Source organism: Mercenaria mercenaria, chromosome 5 (genome assembly GCF_021730395.1).
Source record: "Mercenaria mercenaria strain notata chromosome 5, MADL_Memer_1, whole genome shotgun sequence".
Taxonomy (NCBI): Eukaryota; Metazoa; Mollusca; class Bivalvia; order Venerida; family Veneridae; genus Mercenaria; species Mercenaria mercenaria.
The window spans coordinates 32,343,805-32,363,968 of NC_069365.1; the positions used below are offsets into that span (position 1 = coordinate 32,343,805).

Genomic DNA, 20,164 nt, shown 5'->3' on the forward strand with positions numbered 1-20,164 from the left:
ATGTCATCTGTAACATCTTATTTACAGCTAGAGTGTAGGAGACACTAACACATTCAGAAAATGCAGTACTGACCAAACAAACAATGGCACAAGTATTACCCAACAATAGAAACTAAAAATATTAACCCAACAGAAGGAGGTACAAGTATTTCCTAGCAAATGATGGTACAGATATTACCCAACAACAAAAGGTACAGGTAATACCAAACAATAGAAGGTAAAGTATCAACCCAGCAATAGAAAGTGAGTATCACCAGTGCATACACTTAAATATATGCAGAACAAGAGCACCGCCTTGCGGGTGCTGACGCTCATCTGATTTTTTTTGTGTAATAGAAATATTGTCCTACCCATGATTTTCTAAGTCTAAAAAGGGCCATCATTCTTGCAAAAAGCAGAATAGAGTTATGTTTCTTGATGTACAGTGTCCACTTATGATGGTGAAAAACTGTTGCAAGTTTTAAAGCAATAGCTTTGATAGTTTATGAGAAAAGTTGACTTAAACATAATACTCAACCAAGAAAATGATTTTCTAAGTCCAAAAGGGGCAATAACTATTGCAAAAAGCAGGATGGAGTTATGTTGCTTGCTGTACAGGGTCAGCTTATGATGGTGAACAAGTGTTGCAAATTTCAAAGCAATAGCTTAGATAGTTTAAGAGAAAAAGTTGACCTAAACATAAAACTTAACCAAGAAATCTGATATTTTCTAAGTCCAAAAGGGGCCATAAATCTTGCAAAAAGTAGGATGGAGTTATGTTTCTTGCTGTACAGGGTCAACTTATGATGGTGAACAAGTGTTGCAAGTTTTAAAGCAATAGCTTTGATAGTTTAGGATAAAAGCTGACCTAAACATAAAACTTAACCAAGAAAACTGATTTTCTAAGTCCAAAAGGGGCAATTAATCTTGCAAAAAGCAAGATGGAGTTATGTTTCTTGATGTACAGGGTCTACTTATGATGGTGAACAAGTATTCCAAGTTTCAAAGCGATAGCTTTGATAGTTTAGGAGAAAAGTTGACCTAAACATAAAACTTAACCAAGAAATCTGATATTTTCTAAGTACAAAAGGGGCCATAAATCTTGCAAAAAGCAAGATGGAGTTATGTTTCTTGCTATACAGGGTCAGCGTATGATGGTGAACAAGTATTCCAAGTTTCAAAGCAATAGCTTTGATAGTTTAGGAGAAAAGCTGACCTAAACATAAAACTTAACCAGGCAACGCCGACGCCGACAACCGCTCAAGTGATGACAATAACTCATCATTTTTTTTTCAAAAAATCAGATGAGCTAATAAAATGAGAAAACTATATTTCATACTTCAGTTTTGGTGGGTATGGTTTCAGGATTTTCAGTTTGATCAATGTATATTCCTGGGGTCCAACTCCTTCCCCTGAACTTCTATCATGGTCCATGCAGGGCTGGCCATCCTTCGGAGAGTAGATTGTATACCTGAAATAGATATATCAACATTATCCTACAAAAATTAACAACACGATTCTAAATTGTAAAAGGTAAAATGTGTATATAGTGTTTTTAACATTGATTTGATTTTTTATTTTGTTGGGTTTAAGTCACACCAACATAACTATAGGTCATATGGTGACTTCCAGTTTTGACTGCAGAAGACGACCCCAGGTGCCCCTCCGCGCATTTTTTCATCACGGACGGGCACCTGGGTAGAACCTCCGACCGTAACACATTGACTTGAGCAACATTTTCAGTTAGAAAACAGCTGGATGGTACCTTACAAGTACTGCGCAACCATATTATAATAAGTAACTTGTATTAGAAACTATTCACAATCATTTAGATTGAAAAAAAACTTTGCATGTCCTGAAAACGAGCACTTCTAATACCATGGTAAATCTTCTGTCATTAGTGAAATAAAACGAAAATTGGTATTTAACTTTCTGATACTAGGTTTTCATTTTTTTTTATAAAACTGAATAGAATTTCATTTTAAATACCAGAAGTCAGTCCAACATCCCTAGATTTGCACACAGGTAATTATAAGTTTGAAGTAGGGATGGGAACGAATACTGAAATCAATATTCGAATATTCGGTTTGCCATATTTGAATATATTCGAATATTCGGTCTGTTTTAATGGAATGCTTTAAATTCTTATTAAGTGATTGGCATATGTATACACAACGTAATCATTTGTTAAAAGCATGTATCATTGTACGTAATAAGGCCAAAAAATGTTGTTTTTTTCGGGTAACCCGATCCTACCTAGCAAAACCCCCTAGCGTTTTATTTCACTATTCTGTCAGTATAATCATGAACGTATTTAACTAATCCAGTGTTTTAGCTTCAAAATGATACAAAAAATCAAAACGATTATAATTTAGACCGTCGCAATTTTATCTAAAAATAGCAGGTCGTCCCATTTAAACACGTGACGCGCTGTTGTATTACCGCCGCCATTTTGAAAATTTTCAATCAGCATGTAAAAAGCGAGTAAGACAGACTTAAACCTCCTTCAACATGAATTTATGCATCAATCATATGTTATTTCTTGATTTTCTTATAAAGTACTTCAAAATTTAATTCGATTATGGCCGATTGTGGATGAAAACCGATTCTGCAGATGGTCTGAAAGGTCGTACAAAATATTGTGAAAAGATCGGCAATATCTACAAGTTTGGTTTTCGAAAAAAAATTCTACAACTTATTATATAAAACAGGCGCCAATAAAAATGAACAAAAGATAAAAAGATATCACATTTACACCTAATACAAACTGTTAATCAGTAGCGATGATCCCAGGTAATTATGCATTGCAATTTTCTTGTTCATTTGACATCTTTTGACATGCATCTGACACATTGACGCTTGTTGCAAACTGTTAATCCGTAACGATGGCCTTTGCTATTTTCTTGTTAATTGGACATCTTTTTATACTCGATAAACAAACATGACATGGTTTTTTTTCTGTAGAATTAGCATGCTCATATTGCCCAAAATCAATGGTACTTATTTTGAAACAAGAGGACCATGATGGTCCTGAATCGCTCACCTATCCCCACATGACCCAGTGTTGAACTGAGTATGACGTTGTTATTTCTATTATTTGACATAGTGACCTAGTTTTTGAGCACAAATGACCTAGATATCATCAAGATAAAAAATTCTGACCAATTTTCATGAAGATCCATTGAAAAATATGACCTCTAGAGAGGTCACAAGGTTTTTCTATTATCTGACCTACTGACCTAGTTTTTGAAGGCATGTGACCCACTTTTGAACTTGACCTAGATATCATCAAGGTGAACATTCTCACCAATTTTCATGAAGATCTCATGAAAAATATGGCCTCTAGAGAGGTCACAAGATTGTTCTATTTTTCAACCTACTGACCTAGTTTTTGACCGCACATGACCCAGTTTGGAACTTGACCTAGATATCATCAAGCTTAACACTCATCAATTTTCATGAAGATCCATTGAGAAATATGGCCTCTAGAGAGGTCACAAGGTTTTTCTATTTTTAGACCTACTGACCTAGTTTTTGACCGCAGTTGATCCAGTTTCGAACTTAACCTAGATATCATCAAGGTGAACATTCTGACTAATTTTCATGAAGATCCCTTGAAAAATATGGCCCTAGAGAGGTCACAAAGTTTTTCTATTTTTAGACCTACTGACCTAGTTTTGCCGACCACCACGCACAGTGACCCAGTTCCAAATTGAATCCAGTTATGACTATGCAGCACGAGTGAATCAATACATTTACCAATGAAGATCTATTGAGAAATATGGCCTCTAGAGAGGTCACAAGGTTTTTCTATTTTTAGACCTGCTGACCTAGTTTTTGAACGCACGTGACCATGTTTCGAACTTGACCTAGATATCATCAAGATGAACATTCTGACCAACTTTCATAAAAATCCCATGAAAAATGTGACCTCCAGAGTGGTCACAAGCTAAAGTTTATGCATGCACGGACGACGGACGCCACGCGATCACAAAAGCTCAACAGGTGAGCTAAAAAAATATACAATAATTTACGAATATTCGAATTTGATTTTCATATTCGAATATTCGAAAATCATTCCCATCCCTAGTTCGAAGGGATTAATTTTTTTTTCTAACAGGTCATTGTAACAGCCCATCTGAAATGACAATTGAAGTGTTTTATACAAGGTACACATGTTCGTTCAGATCTAAAGTTGCCATGTACACAATATTGAATTTGCCTAAATGTTTTGCTGAACTTGGCGATATAACGCACTTACTTTTTTACTCCGGCATTTTGTTTTCTTTCCGTAGACATAACTGCCCAGAATGGTTCCGATACACTGGTTTCCCAACGCTGTAGTGAAAAAATGATACGCCGCTCACTGTATAAGAACATTGAATAATGGAAAGGTTTTGTGTATGACTACTTTAGTAGATAATTGCGTAAAATATTTGTGAACTGAAGAATAACACGAACAAATAAATTGTACAATGTTGAATTCACTCTTCAGTTTCGAAATTAAGCGAACGGTGTACTTAAGTGTTGCCGAGTTAGTAAAAAAAGCTTTGTATGATTTACCATGCAGGTATCCTACGTCAAATTTTAGAAGTGATTACGAATTAAAAATCAAATTTAAAATTGATAGTTTATTTTTCAGCTAATATTTTCCCCTTTTACCTCAGTTTTTAGATAAAGATTATTATAGGTGTAAAATTAACCACATCGCGTCCTTCAATTGGATCCGGACCCGGTAATTTCTTTCGAGAGCGAAGTTGGTAGTTTAATGAAATTAAATAATTACATCTATGCGTCTAAAACTTTAGAGAGTCAACTTCTACCTTTTTATGAATTAGAAATGTAAAAAAAATCCGTAATTTTCCTTCCGAAGCATGAAATATCGTAACAAATTATAATCTCGTACTTTGTTTTGGGCAGAAGAATTCTTGGAATTTTTTAACGATTTGTTCATTTTTATCGCTTAAATTACAATTGAATTTACTCACAATTAAATAAAATCGACGTTACAAAGAAATTTGTATGAAATGAATTTTTACAATATTTTAATTTCACAGCCACTAATACTGATCTTCTAAAGAAATAAAGTGTAAACATTTGGCTAAAATGGTCTAAAGAAGACCAAAAACAAATAGGAAAAATTCAAATATGAAAAAGCCAGTAGTTAAGCCATTGGTAAATATTTTTGTAAAGTCTGATTGTGCGCAATATGTACATATTATGCCACTTTGCCTCACTCATAGCATGATACCGCTTTTTAGTTTCATTGAGAGTGTTATTCATAGAAACTTACTTTTACCAAACTGTATTTGTTTCTTTCTTTCAGCCAAACTGCCACCTGGACAATGAGTATAGTACTGTTCACGTCTGTTGTGAAAAATGATCGCCGCCAATCAACCTGTATCAAAGCAACATTGTTAAAATGGAGGTTTTTGAAATGTATGCAACTATACCATTCTCTTAGCTTCAACTGTCTGTCTGGTAAAATTCATTTTGCTGAACACATAGAAGAAATAACACGAACCAAATAAATTTGTAACAAATGTTGAATTCAGCTCAGTTAAGTTCTGAAGATAGTAGAGGAAGAACCAGGTGACCTTCCAAGCATTGTTCCAGACACAGGCAGGCAGGTAAAACCACCAGCCTTCTGTATGAATAATTACACACCAAATGCAGGGATCATCCTAGGTCAAAATTTTAGGGAGGGAGTGACTTCTCCCTCCACAGAATTTAGGGAGAAGTCCAGAAATTTAAGAAGATTCGGCATAGTATTTAGTTTCACGCCTATATATCCACTTTCTATAACTTATAAACAGTAATAATTTAAGGAAATTGAATATTGCATTATTATTCAGGGGTGTAAAATTCCACTCGCCCGCTCGCATTGGCGAGTTAAAGTCTGGATAGGACAAGTGGATCTCGTTGTATACTCGACTGATCGGGCGAGTGGTTTTTACGCCGTAGCTTTAATGAAATTCAGTAATTACATCTTGAACGTCAACAGACTTTGTGATAGTTCAATTGCTACTTTGATTGACTGGAATTTACCCGCAAATCGTAAAGATATCAAAACGTCAGCCGGTAATTTTCCATTCCGAGAGCACGTGCAACCTATCGTAATATCAAATTTACATCTCCGTTACTTTTGTTTATCGACACGTACACAAAGAAATGCGCGTAGTGCATTCATTTTTTAACATTATCGCTTCAGTTTTTCAACATCGCTTGAGAAGTAATACAATTTGAATTCTACTATGATTATAATAAAATATCGACGGAAACGTAAGCAAATTTGTATGAAAACGGTCGGATTTTCATATAATCATTTGTTAAATTTCAAACAGCGCGATCTTAATTACTGATTTCTTTCTAAGAGAAAATAAGTAATACATATTATGGGCATAAAATTCGGACTTCTGACCAGAAAGAACAAAAAACAGAATAAAAAAAATCTTAAATAATGAAAAAGCGGCAGTAATTTAAATACATTGAGTAAAATGATTTTTTTGGTAAAAAGGTTTCTGTTAGTGCGGCGGAATATGGTACATGACCTTGAGGACCGCTTTGATCTCCGCTTCAGAGGTCATGATACCGACACACTTCTTTTAGCTCTTTGAGAGGATGTTAATTGATGATGAAAACAGGCCATTACTTAGTTTATCAAAAGAATAATTACCGATGATCGTCAACTTTTTTTTCGCTTTCAAGATGGGTAGGTGGGTGATGATTATTGTGTCCATATTTTTAGGGTACTTTTCAAAATAATTGTTTTTTGGGAAATAAGTTTTGAGAAAATGAAAATAACTGATGTTTAATACTTTCCTGACACTATGGGAAACTACTGTAGGGGTTAGACTGTGATTATTTTTACTATCAACTCAGTTATTCATAATTATGGAGAGCAACTTGATGGTGGAGTTAACAAAATTAGTGAAAGAGAAATGTCTGGTGTGAAAAGAAATTTAGGCGTAACAAAAATGAATAATCAAAAAGGAAACGTAGTGTACGAGCTATGTGTTATGTTTGAAATTTGCTTGTTGTGTTGTACATAATACTCCTTCCATAAAACGTAACAGTATTAAAAATGTCAATTATTAGGGCGAGAGACTGTCCACTAAGGGCGAGTACATTTTACTAGCTACTAGTCCTGCAGGGCGAGTGGTGTGAAAAAGAATTTTACACCCCTGTTATTATCATGAATTTCTAAATAAAGTACAAACTGAGCTATGGAAAAAGTTGCCATTAAATTTTTATCTGAAATTTTCACGTCTGAAACTCGTAAATTTATTAGGTGCACGATCAAAACGCCATGAAAATTTTCATACATGTTTTGTTTCTTGTGCTTTAATAATGCCTGATTCTTGCATCAACTTATTCAGATTTATACATTTAAGTTTAATTTAACTGATTTATTTATTAATCTTTTGAAAATTAATACCAAACTTGTAGGTATTGGCGATTTTTTCACAATATTTTGTACGGCAGTTCAGACGTCCTGGAATTGTTTTTTATCCACAGCGCCCGGACATTTCATTTACAGAAATTGGCAGTATTTGAAATAAATTTTAAAGTAATTTATAATAAAATCAAGAAATAATATACAATTGATGCATAAGATCATACACTGGTTATGTTTATCAGCCTTACACGCCGATAAAATTTTCAAAATGGCGGCGGCTTACAATATTATTGATCAACTACAGTGGGATATTAAACGCCATGATTGGTTGAAATTTGACAGGCGAGTAGGCGGGGTTGACCATGGATTTATCAGTAATTTAATCTAGTATATTACGATGTGTGAGCATCAAGTTTTACAACTATAAGTAAACAGATTACAACACTCTGAAAAACTTGGCGATTCTGATTTTGCCCATTAGGCGATGTGGCCGACTTTACAGCGATGATATCGCTCGAATCGCCCTGTACGATGATCCCTGCAAATGCATTTTCGAACCCACATCTGTGAGAACCAAGTGATTCACAGTCTGTGACAGTACCTCATTGGCAATACAGGCCCCATATTAGGCAGTTAGACTTTTAAAAGGAGCATAAATGTGAAGTAGAATTATACAGAGCTCTATGCTACATACTGCTACATATTTCCAGAGACATGTATTGATAATTGTTTTTTTTTTCATTTCTAAATCATATATATCTGGTAAAAAAAGATAAAAAGTCAAGATTCATATTTTCAAAGTCAAATCAATTTCAAACAAAAGTTCTCAGACCTTGGTATATAAGTACGTCTGACAAGAATGATGTTTTTACAGCTTGATTGTTGCCCGCAAAACTGAATGATTTTTTTCTTGGTAAAAACTGGTTCATAATTTACATTAAATTAAAAAAAAAAGTAATTGACTACTAGTATTTCAGTAGGTCCTAAGGACAGCAACAAAGGAAAATTTAACCATACGATATATTGCTTACGAGGTATAGATATGCAACAACACGTAAAAAATGGAGCCATGATGTGCCTATAAACAAGCTCGTTTTTGCCATTAAAAAAGTACCTAAAAAAATATTAAGTACAAAGGAAGAAAAAAAAAGAAATTTAATAACAAAAGAAAAAAAAATTCTTTACAAGGTATAGATATGTCAAAATACACCTAAAAATTGGCGGTACCATCCATGTTGTACCACAGAAAAGTGGTCTCGGTTTTTCCCTACGGCCAATAATAAAAAAGTTACTAAAAATAAGCTATTTATAGTAACGTAAAAGGGAAGTAATAAAAAAAAAATATATTGTAAGTGAACAAAAGAAGGATCTGCCAAATAAATCTGTTGATATAAATGAAATTTCAGATCAGTATCTTCATTAGTTACGGAGATATACCCATTTTAATTTGAAATAAAGGGAGGTAATTTAACATAAAATCAGTCCATAGTTATCGACCCTGATTGTCTCAGTCCAACTAATAACAATAATGAAATTTCAAATAAGTCCTATAAGTACATACTGATATAAATTCATTTTGATTACAATCAGGGGAGGTAATCAGATATAAAATAAATCTGGAACTACAATTGGATCTGATTTGTCATGAAATCCAAGATTTATTGTTATTGAACATATTTTAGAAGTTTGTATCAAATAAAACCATAAATGAAGTCTCTATATGGCTGCAAAAGCCAAAATAGCCAATTTTGGACCTTTAAGGGGCCATAATTCTAGAACCCATGAAAGAATCTGGCCAGTTCAACAAAGGAACCAAGATCTTTTGGTGATACAAATTCTGTGCAAGTTTGGTTAAAATCAAATCATAAATGAAGCTGCTATTGTGCAGACAAGGTCAAAATAACTAATTTTTGCCCTTTCAGGGGCCATAACTCTGGAACCCATTATGGGATCTGGTCGTTTAAGAAAGGAACCGAGATCTTATGGTGACACAAGTTTTTTGCAAGTTTGATTAAATTCAAATCATAAATGAAGCTGCTATTGTGCAGACAAGGTCAAAATAGCGAATTCTGGCCCTTTCAGGAGCCATAACTCTGAAACATATAATGGAATCTGGCTAGTTCAAGAAAGGAACCAAGATCTTATGGTGATACAAGCTGTGTGCCAGTTTGGTAAAAATCAAATCATAAATAAAGCTGCTATTGTGCAGACAAAGTCAAAATAGCTAATTTTGGCCCTTTCAGGGGCCATAACTCTGGAACCCATAATGGGATCTGGCCAGTTCAAGAAAGGAACCGTGATCTTATGGTGGTACAAGTTGTGTGCAAGTTTGGTTAAAATAAAGTCATAAATGAAACCACTATCGGGCAGACAAGAAATTGTTGACGCACGCACGGACTAACGACGGACGAAGGGTGATCACAAAAGCTCACCTTGTCACTACACAATGGACAGGTGAGCTAAAAAGGCCATAATTTGAACTAAATTCAAAGTTATCTAACTTGGTTATTTAAGTTGAACTGGGAAGCATTGTGTGACAATTTAGTCCAACACATGTAGTTCTTCCTGAGATACAGCTTGATTGTAAGTAAACTGAATCTTCTTCGTCAAAAAGTTGTCATTTCAGTAGGTTTGATAACTAGGAAGCCTTGTGTAAAGCTTCAATCCAATACATGCCATGGTTACTGAGATATGACTTAGCACTCAAAACTTTAGCCAACGACTGGGTAAGTAGATTCTTTAAATGGTCAAGCTAAAGTTGTTTGCTCATAGAAAGACACTGACCTTGAGTCCCATGCGCTTTAGATCTGCTTTGCAACTTGGTGGGAAGTAATACAGCCAATGGTGTGGGTCAGCAAACTGACGGATCTCTTCATCTTTCAGACCTAGAGCTGACATTATCTGCCACTGGTACTTCAATCCTCCAGACTTTGCTTTTGCTTTACTCTACAGATATACATAATATTTTAATTTAAATTACTCATTAGATCATGTGCTATACTTGATAACATATTTACTTTAAAATCCTTTTCCTGGAAAATAAAATACAATTTTGTTAATCCATCTACTCCAGATGGAGTGAAGAGGACTTTAATAGGAATTTTTATTTTTATCTGGTCAAGCTTTAAAGGTGCAGAAGACTCCAGGTGCCCATCAAGGCATAATTTCAGTCACTGGCCAAAAATTCTGAATATTTACATTCTCCCTATTCATTCCATTAAAAATTATGTTTGTTTTGTATCAACAGCAAAAGTTAAGGTAACACTGCTCTTTAGATAACATCTGCATGTAGTCAGGGAAAACGTTCCTTAGAGAACATCATAGTTGTCCTGTCTGGTGAATAGGATGACCGAGAAGCAGTACAACAGAATATGTGTATTTCAAGAAAGTAGCGTGTTAACAATGGAAAGGAAATATAATAAATGGAATTATTTTTTCAGGGTTCATGCGAAATGAACATAAGAATATGATTGGCAAATTAACAATGAATTGCCTGACACATAAACCAAGAATCGTGCAATTAGTGGTTAATTTGGCAGTCATATGCTGTTGTTCACTTCACATAAATCTCATTCTTATGTAAGACCCACTAGATTTGATTTGTTCACAATAAACCCTACATAGAAGCAACATTCAAAATAGCAGATATGTAAAGACTACTACAGCCAGGCCAAATGACAACAAATACATGACACTTGATTTTAAACAATTTTCTTATCTTTAAAATTTGCCAATATCTAGTTCTCATATGAAGTTTTGTTACAAAATAAAATAATTTCCTTTTTCAGAAGTTTCAAACCCCAGAAAACTTCTCAAACATTTATAAATGTTGCTACAGATAGCTGTACCTTTTTTCCCTTGGCCTTATCTTTGATGACAACCTCTGTCTCTTCAACCTTCTTTTCCTCTTCTTCCTCAGGAGGAAACTGTGGAGGGTAACCAAAATCCTCCATTTCTCGTGCTAGTTTGTCTGCACATGCCTATCCATTAACAAAACAAATACTTTTTGAACTTAAAAACATATATATTATATTATATCATACCAGATTTATATAGCGCCCTTTTTATGATAAACATGTTCAAAGGCGCTACAGCAACTGCAGCCACACAGGGCGCAAAAACATCCTCTACTAGTAGACACAGAGCGATCTGACCAGAGGGACAGAGTGAGATAAAGCCCCCAGAACAGACAGAGAGAACTTTTTTAGATACAGACGTGTCCAGCTAACTTAGCCTAGCTCTTTTCAAATAGACAGTCTGGTTGTTTAACGTGCCCGGTGTATAGCACCGATACACGCAAAGCCGTCTTTCCTGGGAAGAACCAGTACATGCCTCTAGTTAGGTGGGAGACACTCAAGAGCATCTCAGAAATTTCCAGTGCCCGGACCGGGATTCGTACGCCGGACCTCTGGACTGACAGTCAAGCGTGTTACCACTACACCACCGGCCCACCCTGAACATCTGAATTTTCATGTCATTTTCATGTCAAACTCGACTGTTCGAAATATTGTCACAGAAGCAGGAAAATATTATCCAAAATGTTAAATATCAAAAGAGTTTTAGGTTCCAAAGGGGACATAATTTGACCAAAATGCATATCAGATTTATGTGACTTGATGCTATCAACTAGTTTTATAACCCCGAAGAAACATGTTAAGTTTCAATTTCATATCTGCATTAGTTTTGGAGATAGTAACTTGCATGTAAAACTTTAACCAGAATTTTTTAAGTCCAAAAGGGGGCATAATTTGCCAAAAATACATGTTACAGTTATGGGACTTGACCCAGTGAGCTTGGTAATTGATCTAGAAAATGAAAAAATAAGTTTCAAACCTATATGCCTTTAAGTTATACCTGTATGTACTTGCAAGCAAAACTTTAACCAGGATTTTCTAAGTCCAAAGGGGGCAGAATTTGACCAAAATGCACATCAGAGTTATGGGACTTGATGCTATCAACTAGTTTTATAACCTTGAAGACACATGTGAAGTTTCAATTCAATATCTGCATTAGTTTAGGAGATAGTAACTTGTATGTAAAACTTCAACCAGAATTTTCTAAGTCCAAAAGGGGGCATAATTTGCTCAAAATACATGTCAGAGTAATGGAACTTGACCCAGTGAGGTTGGTAATTGACCTAGAAAAAGAATAAACAAGTGAATGAAGTACTGCCATGCAATACAAAGTCCCCTACTGGAAGGCACCTAATTTTTTCTACTGTAGAATAACATAATGAACTGATATCTGTCAATGATGTATAAACAATATTGTACTATATATACAATATAATATAACAAAGCACCTGGATAAAAAAAATTTGCATATGAAAAAACCTACAGTTGTTTTCATTTGGAATTTTTATGGCCGATTATAAAGAAGTTAGCATAAAAGTTATATATAGTAAGAACAAAGTGAAATTAATCCTAAAAAAAAACAAAAACAAATCTACACAAGTCCACAAGAAACACTTTACCTGGTAGAGATAGATCAAAATACACCTAACAACTTGGTGTAACATGCATGTTGTACCACAGAAAAGTGGTCTCGATTTTTCCCTACGGCCAGTAATAAAAAAGTTACTATATAATCTATTTATAGTAACAACAAAGGGACATAATTAAAAAAAAGGGTGCCTAATGGTGGTGAACATTTGTGCCAAGTTACATCAAAATCCCTCCATGCATACAGAAGAAATGCTCCGGACAAAGTTATTCTTGAATTTGACCTTTGACCTCTAAGTATGACCTTGACCTTAGATCTAAGGACATGGTTCTTGCGCATGACAATTTGTTTCATGGTGGTGAACATTTGTGCCAAGTTACATTAAAATCCCTCCATGCATAAAGAAGAAATGCTCCGGACAAAGACATTCTTGAATTTGACCTTTGACCTCTAAGTATGACCTTGACCTTAAACCTAGGGCCTGGGCTTTGCGCACAACCTGTTGTCTCATCCAAGGGAATGTTTGTGCCCACTAATATTAAAATCCTGTTTTGCATGACAAAGTTAAAGACCGGACAGGAAAAAAATCCAATTGACCTTTGATCTCAAAGTGTGACCTTGACCTTTAAGCTAGGGTTCTGGGTCTGAGCATGACATGTCGTCTCATCATGGGGAATATTTATGCCAAGTAATATTGTAATCCCTTGATGGATGACAGAGTTCTGGACCAGACAGGAAAAAAACCCTGTTGACCTTTGGCCTCCAATTGTGACCTTGACCTTTGAGCTAGGGGTCCGGGTTTTGCACATGACACATTGTCTTATTATGGGGAACATTTGTGCCAAGTAATATCAAAATCGCTTCATGGATGGCAGAGTTATGGACCGGGCAGGAAAAAAGCCCTATTGACCTTTGATCCTCAATTGTGACCTTGATCTTTGGGCAAGGGATCCAGGATTTGCTCATGACATGTTGTCTCATCATGGGGAACATCTGTGCCAAGTGATATTGAAATCCCTTAATGAATGACAGAGTTATGGACCGGACACGAAACAGACCCTGTTCATGCCATGCTAACATCTGACTGCTAAGTGTGACCTTGACCTTTGAGCTAGGGGTCTGAAAGTTGTGCATGACACATCGTCTTATTATGAGGTACAACTGTGCCAAGTGATATTAAAATCCCTTCATGGATGGGAGAGTTATGGACCGGACAGGAAAAAAGCCCTGTTGACCTTTGACCTCCAATTGTGACCTTGACCTTTGAGCTAGGGTCTGGGTTTTGTGCATGACACGTTGTCTCATCATGGGGAACATTTGTGTCAAGTAATATTAAAATCCCTTCATGGATGAAAGAGTTATGGACCGGACACGAAATTGCGGACGGACGGAATGACAGAATGACGGAAAAGCACATTCCTATAGTCCCCGAAACTGGTTTTCAACCAGTAGGGGACTAATAAGTTTCAAAGCTATATGCCTTTAAATGATAGCTGTAAGTACTTGCATGCAAAAATTTAACCAAGGTGTGACGTCGACGCCAACACCAGGGTGAGTAGAATAGCTAGACTATTCTTCGAATAGTCAAGCTAAAAATTCTAAAAAAAAACCCCATTAACATTTACTCACTCAGATTGCTTATTCTATGACTTGAGATTTCTTTAAAGAAGAATGTGGCACCTGCATTAAAGGTATAATACTGGCTTCTGATATTATTTGAAGTATTCTTAGACCAATTCTCTGAAAAGTTCAATACAGGAAGCTATATGACTGCTAATGTGAAACAATATGTATAACACATGACCGCTATTATTTATGATATAATACTTACTTTGATGGGCATTCCAGTACAATGAAATCCAAATGGAAACAAACATCTCTTGCCTCTCAGTCTCTGGTACCCTACAGAGATCTACAAATACAGGGAAAACACTGGAATTTAAATATATTCCAGATATTAAATGGAATACAAATGACTCAGAAATGATAGATAAGATCTCTATAAGAGTCTGTTGTAATGAACAGTATTATGTTACTCTTTATATTTACATAATTATAAATATGCCAGATTACCGGACATTGGAAAAATCCAGGATCACGGTAGTAAGATATTTAGCCAAATTCATCTATTTTGCCAATTTATTTTGGGACTAAAACAACTGATGTAAATTATATAGATAATATTTTGCTCTTGTAAAATTCATGTCTTTTGCCTACTTTGTAATTTACATGTATTACTGTATTTGCTATATATTGATTATTATTTGTTATTGTGAATGAAAAATGTACTGCTTTTAAAATTAGATTGTAAAGCATAAGAAAGAACACTCTACAGCACAGAAAGATCAAAAAGTTTATAAGCCTCTTCTGATTTATTTCCCTTTGTCTTCTATACAAACCACTTACATACCGAAACATCTGTAACAGACCTTGACCCCATTACCTCGTAGGAGTGTTGTATTGTACATTTACATAAATGAAATAATTACCATAAATTCCCAGCATTAAATTATTTAAATGGAAATAAAATTTAAACCTATAACATCTAAATAGACTGACCTCACATTTTGACAGAGAGAAAGTATGTCCAAGATGAAGACGTCCATTCATGTAGGGGTATGGAAATGTTACGACATACTTTTCTTTCCTAAGAAAACATAAGATGACAAAAGTATGTAAATAATCTAATGACAAAATTTCTATTCAAGTCAATTTCTGTTCTGCGTTTAAAAATGCATAGATACGTCCTTGCCTACGTAAGTGACAACTTCCCTATAAAAGGCAACTGGCAAGTAACAATGCTCACAGAAAATGGTACTGGAAAGTGTACTATAAAACTGTTTAGTAAGTTAGCAAAGACTTATCGGAATGACCTTAATATTGTTCATTTATGAACCCTCTACACATAGCAAAAATAAACAAGAACTGTCACAAGAGACAGCGTGCATGACTATTTCGATGCTGGATAGTGAAACTGGACATATTTGATGAAGCTGGAGCTGTCACTTGGGTGTTTAATGAGTAATAATGACTCAAACATGGATGAAATATTGGACAATAGCTTGAGTCTGTGTCAAAAGTATTAAGTAATAAGAGAGATAAGGATCAAGTGTATCAAAACATTAAATATTAAGTATAATTCTTAGCAAAAAGGGGCATAATTGATGAAATATTGGTGCAACAGTGATGCACCTTGTGTGATGTTGAATCAAATCCATTTTGTAATAACATGAGATATAGTGAAAGTGCATCAAAATTAACCTTTAACTCTAAGTTAAAGGGGCATAATTCATGAAAATTTGGTGCCAGAGTTATGGACCTTGTGTCATATGATGTGGGTGATAAGGTGGAACAACTATTTTAGTTTGAATCAAATCCATTCAGTAATAAATGAGTTAGAGTGAAAGTGCATCAAAACTTTAACCTGAAATTGTAAGTAAAAAGGGGGATAATTCATGAAATAATGGTGCAAGAGTTATGGCCCTTGTGTCATATGATATGAGTGATGATGTTAAACAACTATTTTAAGTTTGAATCAAATCCATTCAGTAATAATGTTCTGCATATCGCCTTGATGAGGTGATCATTTGACCCAAGTTTGATGAAAATCCTTCAAGGGGTTTAGGAGATATAGAGTGGACACAAAATGGAAGGCTCAAACCTTGCACCCTAAGTTGTGACCTCGACCTTGAGCTGGCATGACTGACTCCTGGGTTCTGCAGATCGTCTTGCTGAGGTGATCATTTGACCCAAGTTTTATAAAATTCCTTCAAGGGGTTTAGGAGATATAGAGCGGACACAAAATGGAAGGCTCAAACCTTGACCTTGACCTTGAGTCGACAAGGCTGACTCATGGGTTCTGCACATCATCTTGATGAGGTGATCATTTGACCCAAGTTTCATGAAAATCCTTCAAGGGGTTTAGGAGATATGCTGCGGACAAGGAAGTGTTACAGACAGACAGAAGGTTGGACGGAGACCATTCCTATAACCCCCCACCATTTGTGGCGGGGGATTAATAATTGAGATAAAGGGAAAGTGCACCCAAACTTTAACCTGAAATTCTAAGTAAAAAGGGGGGATAATTCATGAAATATTGGTGCAAGAGTTATGACCCTTGTGCCATGTGATGTGGGTGATGATGTTGAACAACTATTTCAAGTTTGAATCAAATCCATTCAGTAATAACTGAGATAAAGTGAAAGTGTACCAAACCTTTAACCTGGAATTCTAAGTAAAAAGGGGGGATAATTCAAGAAATATTGGTGCCAGAGTTATGACCCTTGTGCCATATGATGTAGGTGATGATGAGGAACAACTATTTTAAGTTTGAAGTAAATCCATCAAGTAGTAACAAAGATAAAGAGAAAGTGCATCAAAACTTTAACCAAAGTGCGGACGCAGAAGGACGCCGACGCCAGGTCGAGTAGGATAGCTCTCCATACTTCGTATAGTCAAGCTAAAAAATGCCAAAACGTTGCTTGCAAAAAACAGAGCAGCTTTAAAAAGAGTTAACCTTCAATGCTAAATTCCATGTGTACTGCAATATATACACGGCATTTCCTGAGAGAAAATCAAGTAATTAGAGCAGCAAATAACACATTACTTCAGAACATACTTAGCCTCCTCTGAGCCTGGTTTAGCAGCATCAAGTTCAAACACTCTCTCATCCTCCCATTTCTTTTGCATCTGTTGTTCTATAGACAACAGCTCTGTTAGCTTAGCTGTACCTTTACGTTGGGCCATCTTGTCGGGCCTAAAAATACATTTTAAGTAAAAATTAGATATATTCACATGGCTGAAAATCTAAAATGTAATTTGATTTGCATATGAATATATATGAGCTTTCCACACTATAGGCAGCACCTAATTTCATATTACATGTACGATGTAATACTATATAACATGTAGAATGAGCCTAACGCTCTACAGCCTGCACTCTACCAAGTATTAAAATATTAAAGATCTGACATGGCTTTTTTTAAATATCATTTTGATGTATACTACATGTACTAGTTTTAGTATATAAAGTAAGTGCAAAGTCAAACTAAAATCACAAATTATGAATGTTCAAGTAAAATGAGCAATGAGCATGTACAAACAGATACTACTTGTCACAAAGCTAATAACAGCTAGGCCTTCCTTTGAAGAGACATTTAGCTGTCTTCGAAAGATATGGAAATGTGCTACAAGTCTCTTGTTGGACCCATTACAGAATAATATCCTACTATTTGGAATCCTTTGACACAGCTATAATCGGACGGCTAGAACGCAAACTAGGCATCCGGTTACCGGACGACTAGACACTTCCTTTGATGATAGGAACTGTCTAGCAGTCCGGTAACTGGATACCTAGCCTGCGTTCTAGCCATCCGGTAATTGATTTCTTAATGAATAAGTAACAATTTTATATAGTTTTAACTGTTGTTTACTTACGATATCAATACTTATCTGTAAACAAAATATTGTGTGAATACAAGAGTCATACCAAAGCATATTTTTCATCGTCTCAAATAGATTACTGATTAAATCATTTTTCAGACGATAAAACAAATGAAATCGTGTTTGTATACAAATCCGTTGATATTCTTTTTTTAAGAAATGATGAAACATTGATCGCCGAACGTCCATATTATTTTGTAAAAAGTGACATTTTTCTATCAGCATAACCTTTAATTCTTAAAACACAAACTTATTAATATTTTTCTGATGAATGGAAACCTAAATAAAACAATGTTGAACATCATGACACATTGCCGCTATTGAAATTAAATGTCATTTAAAAAAAGTTATTCATTTAAAAAAAATATATGAATACTGAAATATGAAAATTGTAAGTATTTCAAAACTGTTTTAATTTTGAAAATCCAGTGAAAAAGTTATTAAAATTAAAAAATTCTGATCCCATAAAAACATTGTTTTACTCACCACCAGATGAACAGATTTTAATGAGTGATGTCATGGCAATCTCGGCATTATTGATTTTGGCAAACTTTCGTTTTATCGTCTGAATAATGCAATGATTTATTAAAGAAGATTAAAAGTAAATCTTTAGTATGTATTCACACAAAATTTTGTTTGCAGATAAGTATCAATATCTTTAGTAAATAACAGGTATCAATACTTATTCATTCGGAAATCTAGCGCAGGCTAGGCGTCTGGTTACCGGACGGCTAGACACTTCCTTGATGATAGGGGAAATAGGTGGGGAAATTCAATGAGCACCTAGCTGTGCAAACAATTAATAAAAAACTGGACTGAAGTCCCAGCTGCAGGAAACCATTGTGTACCTACACAAGTTATCATGTTTCAGAACGTTTAATGCACAGAGGGCCAATTCGTTTCACTCAACCCGGGGCACGCCGGTCACGTGAGCAGCAAGAAAAAAATTCTCGCCGGTTTATTAACAAATTATTAAATGAACGTTTAGGCGTACGCCGGTCACGTGAGCTGCAAATACAAAAAAATAAATTTCCAATTTATTATGATTTTCTCTTGTGGCCTGTTCCAAATAAGTTAGCAAAAAGTTCTTGCAGTATGTTTCTCTATTTACTTGTACTCAGGGCTTTCTTTCCCTATGAATCTACCTCCTGTAAAAGGAGGTAATCCCAATGCCAAAAAGTATGTTTTTTTCCCAAAGTTGAATTCCCAAATGATTATACCTTTTAGGGTTTTTGCTGTTTTAAGATAGTTTTGCTAACATGTATGTATATTTTGGTAAATTATAATACTGTTGAACAATTACTGAAATGCAATTCATTAATATTTCACACAAAAACACATTTATGTAGATTCTGGTAATTTGCAAATCGTCCCAATTAAGATAATTTCCGAGAGCATTTTCCCAAATTCCAACGGTGTCGGTGGCATTCCCAAATTGATGAAAAAAAGGCCTGGTACTAACCCAAATTTCCAAATGTTTACCTAATTTTATATCGCGAAAATGTATGATTTGCCGCTTTGCCTATCTCGCAAGACTGGCGCACATTGGCGTACACTCGGGCAGTGCCGGGAAGCCAAATGAACGCCTAGCCGGTTGCATGTGGCGAAGCAGCGTACGCCGCAAAAGTGAAACAAACTGGCCCAGAGATGAACAGGCAAAGAACTTCCATGAACTTCACCCCAAGTTGAGGGATCCTCTCTCCCCAACCCCACCATAATTTTCACTGCTTACCTCCAGATATGGCAATTGGGCTTGAGAAGTCGTGGATATCTCCCTTGAAATAAAATGTGCTACTCCAAACTTGATCTTTATATGAAGACAATGATGCAATCTGTCAAAATTTGTTGACAGTTTCAGAAATTTGTCAACATGTGGATGAAACGCAAATTGATTCATTGTCG

The 20,164-nt window shown here is 35.3% G+C and overlaps 1 protein-coding gene across 1 annotated transcript in view; it reads right to left on the reverse strand.

Annotated features, from left to right (window-relative positions):
- Positions 1 to 20,153, reverse strand: part of LOC123556843 (leucine--tRNA ligase, cytoplasmic-like) — a 50,344-nt gene extending 30,191 nt beyond the window's left edge. The window contains exons 1-9 of the mRNA XM_053543111.1: positions 19,995 to 20,153; positions 17,439 to 17,576; positions 15,380 to 15,467; positions 14,652 to 14,732; positions 11,227 to 11,358; positions 10,163 to 10,324; positions 5,273 to 5,377; positions 5,231 to 5,232; positions 1,319 to 1,450 (exon numbers count right to left, since the gene is read on the reverse strand). Of these exons, the coding sequence (XP_053399086.1) occupies positions 1,319 to 1,450; positions 5,231 to 5,232; positions 5,273 to 5,377; positions 10,163 to 10,324; positions 11,227 to 11,358; positions 14,652 to 14,732; positions 15,380 to 15,467; positions 17,439 to 17,566 (830 nt within the window). The 5' untranslated portion in view covers positions 17,567 to 17,576; positions 19,995 to 20,153. The remainder of the gene's footprint in view (positions 1 to 1,318; positions 1,451 to 5,230; positions 5,233 to 5,272; positions 5,378 to 10,162; positions 10,325 to 11,226; positions 11,359 to 14,651; positions 14,733 to 15,379; positions 15,468 to 17,438; positions 17,577 to 19,994) is intronic.
- Positions 20,154 to 20,164: the final 11 nt, after the last annotated feature.